Here is a 16,242-nt window from a genome sequence, read left to right as displayed (position 1 = left end):
TTCAGGGGGAGGTGCAGACGCGCTGGGGGGCTCGTTTGCCCTAACTCCCCCCCAGACAAGCCGGGGGCCCCCGCTGTACCGCTGCGCCGGCCTGAGGGCGCCACAGTGCTCACCGTGCAGGCCCCTGGCCCTGTCTGGGGACAGTTTAAAGTCCCGGTGAGCAGAGACAGCAACGCCCGTGACAGCCAAACACACCCACGCCCGTCCGATGTGGGGGCGGCGGGCGGGCAGGAGGGCCCCTTGGCCATCCCGCAGCCGCCCGCCCACGCGAGGGAGCACAGGCGACAGAGGCAGGAAGTGGCCCGGGGGACGGCGATCCGGAGAGGGTCTTCCGAGGAAAGGGCCAGACCCAGCTGTGGGAGGAGGCGGGACGGGGGCAGAATTCCGGGAGAAACCAGCCCCCGTGTTTCACGACCCGTCGGCGGGCGCGCAGCCCCGCGGTGGGGAGGGGATCGGCTACACGGGAGAGACGGGTCGGAGCCAGAAAAGACAGCAGGCCCACGGCGGGGACGGTTGGCAGCACGGACCTTTAATCGGCGTCTCCAGAACACGTGCGCGCGCGCGCCCGACGGAGGGGCCGAGGGGCCGCGGAAACGCCGTGCGCGCGACGGCGCGCTGCGCGTACTCACTGCGGGAGCGCGCATTTATCAGGGGAGGGGCCTCGCGCCCCCAGTTCCCGGCGGTGCCTTGAAATGCACGCACTTCCCCCTCCTGCGGTGGCCGTTTCCAGGAAAAGCCAGAGGACCGACAGTTTTCCGCTCTTCCCCGTCCACAGTCCGCTCCGCTCCAGCGGCCGTCCGCAGCGCCCGCCCGCGCGTCCGCAGTAGGAGCGCCCTCCGCGGCGGCGCGCGGCCGCGGCTACATCTGCCGGCACTCGTGCCGCGTGCAGGTGGCCTGCCGCTCGATGCGCCACGTGCCCTCCTCGTAGGTGCAGTGGCAGATGGTGCACTCGTCCGTCCTCACCTCCCTCCCGGCCGGGATGACGGCCGTCTCCGCGAAGCAGTTGGGACCTGCAAGGCAGAGAGGCGCGTTTCAGGGCGTGGGTGTGTGCGGGGACACGGGTCACGCGTTTCGCTGGCGGTCAGCCTGCCGGCCCCTGCTCACACGCGCTCTCCCGGAGGGCAGTGGGGAAGGTATGGTCAGTGAGGTGCAGCTCCCCCCACGTTTTCTGAGGCAGGACCAGCAGCATTTAAAGATTGCGATGCCGACACCGCTGTCATTTTCACTGGAGACGATCCCACTCGGGGCCTCACCCACAGGCCGAATCTGCAGCCATTTGAGGTAATTAATGCTAAGTAGCCAGGGAGAGAAGCACCACCGTGACTCTCAGAGAGCCGGTCTCGTTCCCCCCGGCCCCTCTGGGAGAGAGAGTTCAGGCCAGCTGCTGGAAACAGCCCAAGACCTGGGTCCCGCCCGCGGCCCCTGGTGCGGCTTGGACTCAGGACAGTCCCCGTGCGGCCCCGGCACACGGACGCCTGCCCTCCCCCAGAGCGTCTGGCTGCCGGTCGGAAAGGGAGAGTTCGCTCCGGAAGCAAATCCTGGGTGAGGCCACCACCCCACTCCGTGGGCCAGGCTCCGAGGGGCCCCGTCTGGCGCTGCCAGGGCCGCGCCCTCCCCACCTGTCCCCACGGGCTCCCGGGGTCCCAGGTCAGCAGCCACCGTCAGCTTCTCAGCCCAGGTGCCACCCCCACACGCGACCTGAGCGCAAGGTCGAGGACAGGACTCTAGGGTCACACGGACTTCCAACGAGTGGAAACGGTTTCACGCTGGGGCCCACGCACCGGATTCAGGGGTGCACCTGGGGCCTGCCCTCCAGCCTCCCTCCAGCACCGAGCCCCTGTCCCCGCTGCGGCCGAAACCAGGGCTGGCTCGGCGCCTGGGTGGAGGGCTCCGGTCCCCCTCGCCCTTCCTCCGCTGGTCAGGTCCCTGATAACGTGCCTGACACCCTCGTGGCCGTGACCTTCCCTCGCCTGGAGGGGTCTCCCCTCACACACGGCCGCTGAAACCTTGTGGACACTTCTACCCCACACAGCAGTGCCGGAAAATGAGGCAATAAAACATGAGTGGGAAGTGTGGCCGACCCCTTTGCCCAGCGTGTGCAGAGCCCAGAGGCGACACTAGGGGGCAGCACAGGCCAATTCGCCAGGCGGGTATGTGGGTCACCCCCTCCCAACCCCCATGGCCCAGCGCGCGACCCCCAAAATGCTTCCTGGCAACAGCGCCCGGCTCACCTGTCATGGTGACGCCAACTGCGGGATTCGGTTTTTACTAACCCGGATGACAGAACTATCGATTCTGTTCGTCATTGACAGGTGACCTACAGTCACTGGGAGGAGAACCTCCAGCTACCCACCAGATTTCTGCGTGGTCTTGGTTCATCCAGAGCAGGGCGGGGGCGGGGGGCAGCGGCGGGGGACACTGAGGCCGAGAGTGCTCGAACTGGAGAACTTTAGACCTCAGGGGAGGGGGGGGAACCTTTGTTCAGATCCCTCAACACACAGGTGGGGACTCGAGACAGGGCTGCCCAGGGGGACCGGCTGCAGTCAGACTGAGCCGGCCGGGGAGCGGGCGTCTGTCCCTCGGGCATTTCCGGTGCGACCCACCCCACCAGGTGGCGCCCAAGTTCCAACACTGTGGCCGGCGGCGAGGGGCAGCATGTGGGTGGGCCGTCGCCACCGCGGAGACCAGCCCAGGCCTCCTGACCGCCGAAATAGCATGTTTCAGGATCACGTTCACCCAGCTGCTCGCTTATTTGCAACTCACGGGTTTTCTCCCGGTCAGTGTGCAGCGGCCACCGCCGAGAGCCAGGTGGGGAAGCCCGGAGGGGCAGGGTGCCCACTCCTGGGGCGGCAGGAAGCGTCCGCCAGCCTGTCCCTGGGCATCGCAGCCCTGCAGCCACCGCCTCGCTTCCTCCCCGGTCGCGGCTCTGGGTCCTCGGTTCTGGGGCGCCCCCTCGTCACGCTCGGGACCCCAGATGTGCCATTGTCTTCTTTCAGTGGAAAGGAAACACTAGAGAAAGTGTCCTCAGTTGTGCAAAGAAATCAAGAAAAGGAGAAGCTCCCCGATGCTGCGGAACCCGGGACCCCACGACAGCACCGCTCCCCCAGACGTCAGCCAGCACAGGCTTGGGGGGGGGGTCGGGGTCCGGGGCGAGGAGCCAGACGGGACCGTGCTCGGGGGAGGGGGCGGGGGAAGGGCGGAAGCTCCTGTGGAGGCCGCTGTCTACTTCAGAACAACAGCAGCAGCCCAAGGAAGGCCCAAATAAAAGCCGCTGACGCCGAAAACACGGTAACTCTCCGGGTAAACACGGACGGCCTGCCCCATCCCCGGCTCCCTGGGCGGGCCCACTGGCAGGGCGGTCCCGCGGTCACGCAGCGGGTCTGTCCGCCCACCCGGGTGCTGGGCTGTGATCGTGGACGGGGCCCAGCAGGGCGGCCCCAGAGCTGGACAGGCCCCGAGGTTTCCCATGCACCACGCTCTCTGTCTGAAGTCACAGCCACGTGCAGGGTGCCGGCGCGCTCCCCGAGCCCCCTCCTCCAGCCCCCCTCCAGTCCCCCCCCAGTCCTGCAGAAGCGGCCCTCCTTCCCGGAGAAAGCTCCGGAGCAGCTCAGTGTCCCCGGGAGTGCAGGCGGCTGAGAGCCTCTGAGCCCCGCAAGCCTGTCACAGGGCGTCGGGCAGCGCCGCCCTGAGCCCAGCGCGTCAGGGGCGCCCACCGCGGGGCGAACGCAGACCCCGTGTTTGAAGCCGACTTGGCAGCTCGTGTCAGGCTCCCCGGGTGCGAGGGCTGCGCCGACACGGCAGCTCCACGGCCGTAATTAAGAGGATCGTTCTCAAGCTAATTATGCCTTATTTATTCATGCCAAATAAAGCCGTCTTGACAGGTGATGTCTGAATGCAGATGATAAGCCCGTCAGGAGAGGGAGGGGGCAGGGGCATCGGAAAGCAGGGTAAAATGTCAAAGCTTATGGAAAATGAAAAAAGAAAAACAAGCAACTTCTCCCCCCTCTGGTTCTGGAGCTGCCCTCGGCGGACACACGGTGGTTTTCCTGAGACGTGTTTTGCCGAAGCGCCACGTGAAACGTGAGCTCTCCAGAGGGCAAAGTCGGGAACGCCCCTGAGAACTGTCTGGTCCTCCTGCCGGAGTGTGCGGCGTTAGAGGAGTATCTGTGTCCCCTTCCCTGTCTTCAGGGCTCTGTGAGACAGATGTCACCTGCTCCACAGGTGTGGGAGCGGAGGCCCAGGGGTGTGAAGGAGAGTGAGGTCATTCTCTCTCAGGTTTGGTGTAGTCCTGCCTGAGTCAGATCCGTGCGGCCGCAGGCCGTGGGCGGCCTGAGTCTGCCTGAAAACAGCCCTGTCCCTCCGGCTCCTGCGGACACACAGTGCGCCCCGGGACCACGGGTCAGGTCCACGGGGTCCCCAGCTCGAAGACCGAGGTGCCCAGGCTTGCCGAGTTCTCGGGCGCAGCACCCGGCCCCCCCACGGGGTCTTCAGGAGTCCCGTCACTCATTCATTCATTTTGGAAACGAGTGGTTCGTGCCAGCACCGGGCGGGTTCCCCGAGCGTGGTGCATCGCTCCCCGGTGGTGCTCTGCAGCCCCCCACCCTGTTGCCTGACGCCCCCACCCCCGTCCTTTGCTCCGTGGTAGCCGCTGTCCCGGCTGGCCCCAAACCCAGACGCGACATGAATTCAGGAGAACGCGCTCGTCTCGTTTTCTCACGTCCCCCTCTCCCGCAATCTTCAGGAGCGACACATCTTTCAATATTTATTTTAGCGGCCTTTCGGCCCGTGCCACCTCCCGGTGGAACTGCTGGGGGATGTGGGCAAACAAAGTCTGAACCTGTTCCCAGGAAGATGACTCCAGTGGGGGGCTGTCCTCGCACGCTCCCCTGCCTGTGCGCCGGGGACTCTGGGGAGACCGCTGGCAGACCTGGGGAAACGGGGGTGTGGCCGTTTAACCTTCACGGCCGCCTGCGCCGTGTCTGCTTCCAGGGGCAATGAGCAGTCCTAGCGGGAAGGGGACACAGGCGGGCTTCCGGGTCCCTCCTTCCCCGGAGAGCACGGGGCTTTGCCCCTCCCCCGCACCCCTAACGGGCATCAGGGCCGGGCACCGGCGGGGGTGGGGCAGGAGTGAGGGACCTGCTGGCCCAGGCAGGGCAAAGGACAAGCAGGGTCGCATCGTGGAACGCCGGGCACCGGGGGTAACGCGGAAGACGAAGCTGTGCCCGTTCTTGGCGGGCCTGGCTGAGAGTCGGTCGATCTCCCGGCCAGCTGCATGGCCGGGCGTCACTGGTGGGAGACAGAGGACCCGAAGAAGGAACCCTTGGGCCTGTGGGCACGCTTCCGCGGGCGTGTGGGGGAGCCAGGAGCTTCTGGGTCTAAAAACAAGACTCTCCCACGTTTCCCACGTCACCGACGGGAAGACAGCCCTGGGAGGGAGAAGTGGCCCCGGAGGAGGAACGTCAGCGCAAGGCACAGCTGTGGGGTCTTTTATCAGGAACTAGGAAACCGCCAGGGGGCACCTCGCACGGTCTCAGCTGCACAGAAGGGCTGCTGAGGCCCCGAGGGCGCGGTCCCCCACAGTGCCACGGGTGCTGCCCCCGGTCCCGGGCGCCTGGGGCTGGGCACCGGGGAGGTGCTGGGCGAGAGCTGGGGGGAGCTGGGGGGCAGGGGTGCGCTCTGCGGGTCGGAGGTAAGGGGTCCTTGCCGCCAGGTCCGGCCCCCGCACACACCCCCTGAACCTAGGTGGCCCCCCCACCCCCAGGTCTGACTCATCTTGACCGGCGGCTGGCTTTGGGCGGAGGAGCCACAGCGAGGGACAGACACAGAGACTGGGAAGTCGTGCCCCTGCCCAGGGCCGCCAGCTCTCGCTGCTTTCAGAGCTCAGAGCCCAGAGCCCAGAGCCCAGGGGTGCAGACACCTGGGCCGGCCCACCGAGGAGGTGGTGCCGGGCCATGGGGGTGAGGCCCCGGTTACAGGGTCCTGAGCTCAGTAGAGGAATTCTTTCTTTCAGCCGCCAGCTGTGCGGTGGCTGCTGGAGGCGAAGGCTTGCTGATCCGGTGCTCACGTGGTCCCATTTATCTGCCGGGAAAACGGAGGGCGGGAGGCTGAGGCAGCTCACCCAGGGGTGGGAGGGGATCACTGAGCACCACCACCCTCGGCCTGAACTTCGCATTCCCGCCATATCAACACACAAAGCCAAGGACACCTCCGCACGACCGGCTTCCGTGAGGAAGCAGGACTTCAGAAGTAGTTATTACAACTTTTCACAGCTCAAAGCAAGACCTGCAAACCTAAATCTAGTGCGTCAGCCACACGGCAGGGCCAGCAGCGCCCAGCTCCCGCCCGCCCTCGGAGATGCGGAGACTGCGCGCCCCGTGGGAACTGCCACGGGTCTGCCGCCACCCGAGCAGCTGAAGCAGCTGGACGGAGGCCAGGGCGGGAACCCTCGAGGCTTTGCTCCGGCTCTTGCTTCTGCCCTCCCCGGCTCCAGTGCCGTCCTAAAGGCTGCGTCCACGTCATGGGGCCTGGAGAAGCCCGCCGTTAGCTCGGGTGGGTGTCTCGGCAGAGCCTGCACCCCCGCTCGGCACCGCACCGGGGCGCCCACCTCTCTGGGCATGCCCCTGGGTCCCCCAGGCCACCAGCAGGTGGTGATGGGCAGAGGTGGGTTGGGGCCTGAGCCTGCGGTTCAAGGACGCCGCCTGCAGGGGGCGCCGCCGGCCAGGTCGCTCTCACATCTGCTCCTCCGGGAGTCAGGGCAGAGGAGGGGCCGGTCAGGGGAGAGGCCCAGGTCCCAGCGGCTGTGCCCGACCAGGCCCTGGGGGAAGGTGACCGCGGAGGGGACGTGCAGTCCCCGAGCAGCGCGGCCACAGGACAGCGGCAGCCCCCGCGCCCCAGGTCCCACCGACGCGATTCCCACCGGCCGAACCTGAGCGCCCCCCGCAGGAGCCGCGCGGAAGGCTCTGTCCACGGCCGCCCCCTCCGCCGCCCGCTGCCCCTGCTGCTTCCGCGGGCGCCCCTCCTCCTGGGAAGGGTGACCAGGACGCGCCACCTTTCCGATGGCCTTTGTCTCCAGACCCGTGGGCCCCGCCACTCCTAAAATCACAAACCCACACTGCAAAGCGCCCACCTGCCGGCGGGGTGGCCGTGGCGCCGTCACGGTGGGGGCACCCGCGGGGACCAGGGCCGGCGCGGTGCTCGGGCCGCCCGCACACTCGCCGCGCGCCCCTCCCGGCGGCCCTGCAGCGCGGGAGCGGGGTGCTCCACCCCAGGGCAGCCTCTCCGGCTCGCTCTTCTCCTAAAACCCTTCGCAGACGACAAGCCGCGTCCTCGAGGCGCCGGGGTGTCTGCTCCCCGCGAGCTGGCGCTCAGTTCTGCGCGCAGGAAACCTCAGCCTCCGAGCGGTGACTCGCAGCAGCAGGACGCCTGAGAGGCTGGGACAACGGAACTGTGCTCCGCGCGGTGGTGGAGGCTGGGCCCGGAGAGCAGGGTGCCCGCGGCTCCATTTCCGGTGACAGCCCTGTGCCTGGACGGCTGCGAACGCACCGATGATGAAGGAAGCCCTCACGCGTCCTTCCTCGGGCCCTGCCTCCAGCTCCTACTGGGAGGGCTGGGGGGTGTCCTCGGGGTCTCTGGCCCTGCGCCCCAGCAGCTGCCCTGCATTTAGCACGTGGGTGTCTGGGACTTGCTTTCCCAGCGGGAGCGCTCTGACACCTCCTTGGCGGGCTGCCACCGCGTGGGGAGGGGCCCCAGCCCATCAGCCTTCATAGGAGCTTCTGCTTGTAGCCTAAGAAGATGTTCTTACTGTGTCCCATCGTGAGGACTGAAGGGGACATCTCACTCGGGCCTCAGAAAAGGGAGTAACTAGGCTCCTCCTAAGGAACACATTTCCTTCGTTTGTTAGCAGCATGGATCGTGGAAGGGATGACCTCTCCCCTTGGCTGCTAGAAAATGCAAAACAACATTTGCATTTCATCTCTAACAAGCGGATGTGATCTTCAGGGTCATGACCTTGCTACCCGATTTGTCTTTTCTCTCATTCCTCCCAAATTGCTTCACATTTAAATGTTAAATGTCTTCGCCGTCTCTGTCTTGTGTGAAGCTTGTCCAGTCTTTCAGGAACAACGTGGGGTGCAGTGGGTACAACTCCGTTTTCATGTACGCTTGTCGACTCTGACCTTCACCCACCCCCCAGAACACCAGGGGCTTCCCCGGGCACGAGTCCAGTTCCCGCCAGGCAGGCTGGAGCCTCACCCCGGTTGGTCCACCCCCCGACCCCCCCCCCCGTGCCCCGCACTGCAGGGGAAGGGTCATTCTTCATTTTCAGCCGGTAGGAGGGGCCCCAAGCCCGTCGCCCGCCCAGGGACACCGGGTTCCCTCCCGGCACAGAGAACTCGCAGTTGAGCTTACTCCTTGCGATGGGTCTCCTGGCATTAGTAACATTTTTTGCAAAAGATAGACACATTTCCAGCAATTAATCCAAAAACGTCCACATTTAATTAAGTCTGATTACCCGGGGCGGTGAGCCGGGCCCCCCGAGTCTCACAGAGCCCCGGGCAGTTCCACCCGCCCCTGCCTTGAAGATCACAGCCGCACTTCTTCATCTGAAGTGCTCGCGTCCCTGCGGAACACATTTAATAAAAACGTTTGGAAAGAACTGGGTCGCTTTTGTTCAGGTTCCCCACTCACTTCAAATAGTTGCCACCTGTTATCTGTAAAGGCAACTTCTAGTGTCACACGAAGCAAAAGACTTCCAGGGTTCAGAAACTCAAATTCCAAGTCATCATGGGCCACATTCTCTAGCAGCAAACGGTGCCGCCTTCCCGGGGCTCCTGAAACGGAGTTCCGGGGGCAGAGCAGGGGCGGTGTGAACCTGTGGCCTGAGTTCCCTCCGCGGGGGTCACCCCCTGTGCACGGACCCACGGTTCCTTTTCAGAGTGCGTGCTCACGCTCGTCTTTGCGTCTCCGCACTCTGAACGGTTTTGCCAGGCCCCCGGAAGATTTGCAGAAATTCCGCGAGCCCCTGAGTAAAGGGTTTGCATTCAGGCCACAGACAACAACGTCCCGTGTCAAAATATTAGTGAAAGCCATCAACCCACCCATTTATGTCCTTATTTTTCTTCCATATGTTACAATTTGGTTTTGTAGATACGAATGCAGTCCCTGGAATACCTGTATGAAATATTCTATCCAAATGGAGTCTGACGGCCTGATGCTACATTGGGCCAATGGGGGAAGAGCGTCCCCATTCTCAGTTAAACTCAGGACAAAAACGCACGACCCAGTACGGCCCCTCCCTCGCGGCCCCGGTCACTGTCATCGACAAGCCACCACGCGGTGGCACGCCGGGCACGGACAACCGGGCGGCTGTGGGTTCTTCGGGAAGCAATCCACACTATCATCATCGATTTCCCGCACAAGGAGCTCCGTGACGACGCCACGCGGAAGGCTTCACTTGCAGTGTTCCTTCTGTTTAAAAAACAGTGGCCATCCCAGCAAGTTACAATGAACACGTACACAAGAACTGAAACATGAGAAACTTTCTGGGACAGAGAGTCCACGGCAGCGTGTCCGCGTCCGCCCGCCGCCCGTGAACGATGGAGGAGCCTGTTGTCCCGCACACGCTCTGACGCGCGGTCCCCGGCGTGCAGGCGGGCCGCTGGCGGTCGCGTGTCGGTCCGGTGGGCGCCCTGGTCGGTTCCGACGGTTCCTCTACAGGCTCCGGGGCTTCCACACCCCCCTCTGGGGGCAAACTCGCCCCCCCCCGCCGCCTTCGACTCCGCGGTGCTTTCCTGTTCGCCCCGCGCCTCTCCTTTGTTAGGGTTCGATCCAGCGGTGAAGTTGAAAGTCGGTGGGAATGGTTATTCTTTTCTTTTCCTTGAAGAGACTGCATGGCTTCTCCTTCAAGTGGGTTTGCCTCCGGTTCTGTTTGTTTGCACAGCCCACGGAGGTCTCCGAACTTCGCATTTCTTCTTATTTATGATGATTGTTCTGCTTTCTAGTCACGAGTGGGGATGGGATTCTGTCAGCTCTTTCTTTTGAACACGTGAGGAAAATCACACGCTTTCCTCTTTACAAGGTCCGTGGGACCGATGGCCTGGCCCGTCTGACCTCACGGGTCTCTGATCTCCTCACCATGCGTGTGCCGTCCGTGTCCGTGGATTTGGTTGATGGTATTCTATGTCGCAGCTGTTTTATTCAGGTGTGTCATACTAAGTTGCAGACACTGTCTTTTCGCAAGGTTTATTTTTTTCCTTCTGGCCTATAAGGATTTGGGAGAGTTATATCCCTTATACAAAAAATGCAAGGGACCCTGTTTCTTGAGATTCAGCAAAACCTCCCTGTAAAACAGTCTGGACCTGGTGTTGTGAGCAGATCTAAGAAACACGAAATCTATGAAGATTTTTAGCTTTTCTTCTTGAGCCAGTTTTGGAAATTTATATTTCTCAAGAAGTGTTTATTTCGCTTAGGTTTCAGCATTTATTGCACAAAATTATTCGCTGCATTATTTTTCTCAGTTTTATAGAATTTCAATGATAATTACAGCTAGCCCTCGGGCCTTTTTTTCTTCTAAATATTGCTTAACTGTATCTCTCCCCCTTGTTTCCTCCTGATCGTGGGTTTCTTTATTATTTTGGGTTATGACCTCACCAGCAGCTCACAGTGCCACGCTCTCCGGGGCCCTCTGTGTGGAAATGCATCTACTCGCAGCGTGGGCCCCCTCCCCCCAGCAGTCCGCAGACCGAATGTGCTCGTGTGCCCTGTGCCCTCCCACCTGGCGTGGGGGGGGGGGGCTTCCAGAACCCTGTCCTGGGAGGCCGGCCCGGCCTCCCTCCCGCACCCCTGCACCGGGCGGTCCCCAGGCCCCCAGCCCCCGGGAGGCTCTGCTGAGTATCCGCCGGAGAAGGCGCCACACTGCTTCTCGCTGCCCGGTCCCAGTCGACCCCCCAAATCATCGTTGGGGGCAGCACGTTGGCACCCTCCTGTGCTTTCCGCTCCTCGCAGCCTGTCCCCTCCCTGTCCCCACCGCTCCCCCACTCCCGGGGCCCCCACGTGCTCCGCCTCTCCTCCCGTTACACGCGCCCTCCCCTCGGCCGGCGCCGGAGTCCAGCTGCATCCGCCCTGGGCGCTCCCCCACCGCAGCGGTCGGCAGAGGGCTGCCGGTCAAGTGTCTGGGGCAGCTGGGAATTCCCCAACAATTTCTAACCCTGTTTTTCACGCTGCACCCCGCCCCCCGCGTGTGGGAAAACTGCACCCCGATGTCTGCCCACCCAGCCTTGCACCAGCACGCACAGTCGGGACCAAACATGGGACTCAGTGCACGTGTTCTGGACAGAGGCCTCCCTGGAGGAAGCGGCCAGCGTGCAACGCCGCCCCAGGGGTGGTGAGCGGCAGAGTGTCCGGCGAGCGCTCGGGGACTGGAGAACCTTCCAGAGAGAGGGAGGCCTCCTGAGCGCACCATGTCAGAGACGCGCCGGCCCCGAAACAGTGTCGGCAGCCGAGCGGACAGGAATCCCGATGGTTGCAAAGGGGGGACACGCACATTTTGAGGTCACGCCCAGTCAGTTCCACAGGGGACGACACCAAGAAACCAGAGGCCTCGGAGAGCTCCAGCACCTCTCGGCACCGGCGCGCGCAGGAGTGGTTCTTCGGGGAACGGCCTCTCTTCCGTTCGGAGAATCCCACTTACCGAAGATACTTTTCACTGTGAAAATACACACGTATCCGACGACTCACTAGGACAGAAGGGCAGGGGAATGCCTCAGACCCCCTCCTGCGGGCTCTGGAGCGGGGAGAGCAGAGCCGGACGGTCACAAGAAAGAAAGTCGCTGCTACCGGTGCCATCCCTCCCCCCGCCCCCCGACACCCCCGTAAGGCCAACTGCGGTCTGGAGTCAGAAGGGCAATGTCCCCGTGGCCGGATGCCACGCGAGAAGCCTGTAAACACAGCACTCGGGTGTAAAAACCGCCACCAGCAGCCACGGAGACCTGAGAGCAGACTGACCAGAAAAATGACAGCCCGAGGGCTGGCTGACGGTCTCCCCGTGAGGTCGCCCAGGCGCTGCTGCGGGGGCACACCCGTCTCAAGGGACATCTCAAGGGACAGGCGCCCCCCCCAACCCCGAGGAGCAGCAGCCAGGCACCCTCCCAGAGCAGAGCGGGGTTTGCTGCCGTCCATTGTGCACCCACCTCCAGAGAGCCGAGGGGGCAGAGGGCCCAGGCGGCCGCAGCCAGAGAGCGCTGCGCCTTCCGAGAGAGGGGACACGGGTGCAGGGCCGGCACGGTGACCGGCCAGGAGGCAGCCCCCGCTCGCCAGCGCTGGTGGCCGTGCATCCGGGCGCCTGGTGCGTGAGGCCGCAGAGCCGCCAGCCGCGGGGGGGGGGGCGGTGAGCACCCCGCTCCCGCCCTTCCCCAGGAGCTCACGGAGTGTGGGGGGGGCGGGGCATGGTCGGGGACGGGCAGCCCTGCCGAGGAGCTGCCGGGCTGCCCCGTGCTGCTGGGGAGGAGGGTCGGCACCACTCGTTGTCCGTGCGCGTGTAGCACGGCGCACTCTGACCGTGGTCGGTGTCTTGCAGCCTGTGACTCGGGCCCCGCCCCTGTTGCTCACCTGGTGGTGCGCGGAGGGACCGCACGGACACGGGCGCGGCGGGCGGTGTGTGCGACACGGACGTCGCCCCTGGGCGGGCGGAGGGACGGACGGACGGACGGGCGGACGCGCGGATGGACGGACCACTCGGCCAGGAGAGGAGCCAAACGCCAACAAGCCCGGCGCACGGGCGGGTCTCAGAACCACCGGGTCGGTGCCTGACGCCGGACGCGAACGTCCCGCGTGCGGCTCCACGCACGCACGGGAAGTCCAGGGTCACCGGACTTCCCTCCGGAGACGGAGGTCGGAGGTCGGAGGCGGGTCCCTCCGCTGAGCGGGGTGGGCAGGGCCCGAGCGGTCAGGGGCAGGAAGACACGGTCCGGGGTGGCGCTTAGACGTGCACCAGGGTGGTGGGATGCTCGTGATCACGAGAATGTGAACTGGGCGATTAAGACCTGCGCCTTTCACTGTCCGTACATTATGCTGCAGTAGCGGCTTGATGAGAACTTTGCAGACAAGTCTCGCCGTGAACGCAGGTTCAGAGAGCAGCGTGGGGGAAGGACGGCACTGTGTCACGGAAGACCAGAGGGTGACAGTGTTGGGGGTGTCCAGGGGGACGTCCCAACGCCCCCCCCCCCGCAGAAGGCGCTTAGTGTGAGGGGGAGGCGAGGGGGCCTCGGGCCATGGGCACAGAGGGAGGGGGCCTGGGACTGTCCCTCTCGCACCGGGGGACCCCCTGAGTGACGCCAGCTGCTAGCAAGCAGCGTGATGGTGAGAACGGCAGAAAAAACAAAGGCAACTTTCTTCTGAACGTGATAACGTCCCAGAAAACAAACTTAATCCCATGCGGTTTCCTCTCTCACACGGAGGAGAAAGGAAGTCACCGCTCCGGCAGCGACGGTGCTGGACGTGCGGGGACGCGGCGCTCGGGCGAGTGAAGTCCTGAAATGCGCCGGACTCTTCCGGAAAAAAAAAAAAAAAAGACACTGAGGCACTCGAGATGAATGAAAATACATTTCAAGTCGGTCCAACGACTTTGCTAATGATAAAAATAAAACCACTTAAAATCGAATTGCATGCCCTGGCGTTCTGGGACGGACAGAGCTTGCCGCCACTGCCTGAGTGTAAAAGTGTCGGCGAGGGCTGTAAAAACCCAAGGATGCTGAAGAGGACATAAAATCTGAACGGGCAGAAATGCGAGCTCTGCAGAAAAACGCCCCTGGAATCGGAGATGCGTAATTGCGTCACGAGCGCATGAAGCAGCAAGCTGGACGAGAAATAGTAAAGACGCTTAAAAATGTATTAAATGTTATATGAAAACCTGGGAAGGTTAAAAGGATGAGATGTGTACCCTGGAGAGTGAGCGTAAGACCAAGACACACATAATTGTGGATAAACCAATTTTTCCTGACTGCCCAAAGATGAGAGTTTTACCCAGAAAAACATACAGAGTTCAAGCGATGTTAACTTTACCGCCAGGCAGTAATGCTTGTTTAAAAATGCACGTGTGTGTGTGTTTGCATGGTAGATCTACTGCCCTGCCTCAGGCTCCGTCAGCCAGCTCCTGTGACGGCGTCGTCCAGACTTCCAGCGGGCCGTCGGGTCCGTCCGGGGGCCCAGAGAGGCGCCAGAGACTTCTCACGCGGGGCCGCTCGAGTTTCCGAACCGGTTTGCAGAGCGTGAAATGTATTGATACTTATCACTGGTCCTGGCACGTAATATTTATTTCCATTAATATCTAAACAGCATATAATTTCAGCAGGATTTCTTCTCCCAGCAAAAATAACCACGCCAAGGCTTTTTCCTCCGGGACAGGTGAGGCGCGGTCTGTGCGCACTCCCCGACGGCGGCCCTGGCGGCTCCGTCTGTCCCCCCGCACGCCCGTGCGGTGAACAGTCGGCTGCCAGCCAAACCCTGGGGCAAAGGGGAGAGGAGTCCATCCATCCGTGGAAGCCCGAGTGTGCCCACCAAGCGGCATCCGGGCAGATGCTGTTCTGGGGACCACGTCGGCTTCCCAGAGTCGGTGCAGAGGACGCTGGGGCCGTACTGGCGGGAGGCGTCAGACACCACAGGTTCAAGGGCAGCGAGGCTGCAGAGGGGGAAGAGGAACTTGGAAGCAAGGAAATGGAGAGGTGGGCAGGGCCTGGATTCTAGCACACCCTGTACCGGCACGTGGCTGGCCAGTGAAGCGCACAGGCCCGTGAGACCCCAAGGGGTGTGATGTGAGCCGAAAAAGGAGAAGCTGGAGGTGCCAGCGCCGGGCGATGCAGCTGCACCCCACGGCGGTGGGGGCGGCGGGGTCCGTGCTGACAGTGAGAGTCCCGGTGAGCCCGGTGCCCGCTGGGGCAGGGAGGCATCCGTCCCATGAAGAAACGACCGGATGCAGAGTTGCAGAGCATCGTCTCTAAAATGTATCATCTTTATACACAAATTAGGAGCCACAGAAAGAAACACCAACAAACATGTCTGCCCCACGCTGAAGAAAAAGGACCAAAGAAACGAACTCAGAGGCAGTCTAGATGCTAGACTCCACAGACGCCTTTATCAAAGCAGCCGGTAAGGTGTGCATCAAGGTTTTTTAAAAATACACTCTCCGTGAAACTTAATGAACGAACATATAAGAGAAAAAAACAGAAAATTATTTTAGAAATGGAGAGGGATTCCTACAGCTGAAAAGTCCAAAAACTGAAAGTTAAAAATATATCACTAGATGAACTCAACGTCAGGTTAGAGAGGGCAGGAGAAAGAATCACTAAACTTGAACGTATATCCAAACAAAGTATCTAATAAGCAAACAGAAAGAAAAAAGACAAGGAAAAGTGAGCGGCTCCTCAAAGGTGTGTGGGAGAAGATAAGAAATCTTCACACGGGTGCTGGGAATCCAAGAAGAATGAGAAAGAGTAAAAGCAGCAGAAAAGTAATTGAAGAAATAAAGGCAGAAAGTCCTGTACATTTGGTTATTCAGGGGTCAGGAAGATGCAAGATTAACAAGCAAAAACCCAGTGTGTTTCAATGTTGAGCAGCGAAGAACTGACAGATGAAATGAAGGAAACACTTCCATCGAACACTAGAAAAAACAACACGAGGAACCGGACTAACGAATTATCAGGTTGGTCCCGTGAAACAGAAACTGTGGGACGTCCCTGAGAGACGCGAGGGAGACGGGAACACACGCAGAGACAGGCCGCAGTCGTGCGTCTGGGCGAGGCGTCTGCTCCCCGCACGGTGGCCCACGAACCCCGCGCAGTAGCGCTCCAAACCCAGACGTTTCCGGGGCTGCAGAGCCAGTTTGGAGTCGTTGGCCCGTTAAACTGACTCCTCTGAGGAGCAGAGTCTCAGTTGAGAAGGTCCTCTCTCTGAAGACGCCGTGTCACTCGGTGAACTCAGCACGTCTGCCCGCGGAAGGCATCCTGGGTTTTCGACGCTGTGTCCGCGGATACACCTGGTGCGGCCGGGGGCACGGTCGCTGCCACGGGCACGGTCGCTGCCACGCTGGACAGGAACTCCCCTTGACAAACGCCTTGTAAGACGAGACTCACCGAGCAAGTGGTCCCTGCGTCTGAGTGTTGTGTGTTTGCTCAATTTAGACGTTGGGAAAATCACAGACCTTCCCAACTTCGTCCTTCGTTAAAGAAGTAACAATAAAAATTTATTTTAAAA

At 62.1% G+C, this 16,242-nt stretch overlaps 1 protein-coding gene across 1 annotated transcript in view; it reads right to left on the bottom strand.

Annotated features, from left to right (window-relative positions):
• Nucleotides 1-358: 358 nt before the first annotated feature.
• Nucleotides 359-16,242, bottom strand: part of VWC2 (von Willebrand factor C domain containing 2) — a 43,101-nt gene continuing 27,217 nt past the window's right edge. Inside the window, exon 5 of the mRNA XM_045828889.1 lies at nt 359-1,010. Within this exon, the coding sequence (XP_045684845.1) occupies nt 859-1,010 (152 nt within the window). The 3' untranslated portion in view covers nt 359-858. The remainder of the gene's footprint in view (nt 1,011-16,242) is intronic.

Source organism: Phyllostomus hastatus, unplaced genomic scaffold (genome assembly GCF_019186645.2).
Source record: "Phyllostomus hastatus isolate PE091 unplaced genomic scaffold, TTU_PhHast_1.1 phas_scaffold_78, whole genome shotgun sequence".
Lineage (NCBI taxonomy): Eukaryota > Metazoa > Chordata > Mammalia > Chiroptera > Phyllostomidae > Phyllostomus > Phyllostomus hastatus.
Note: the sequence above shows the minus strand (reverse complement) of the source record. Positions and strands in the feature narration are given on the sequence as shown.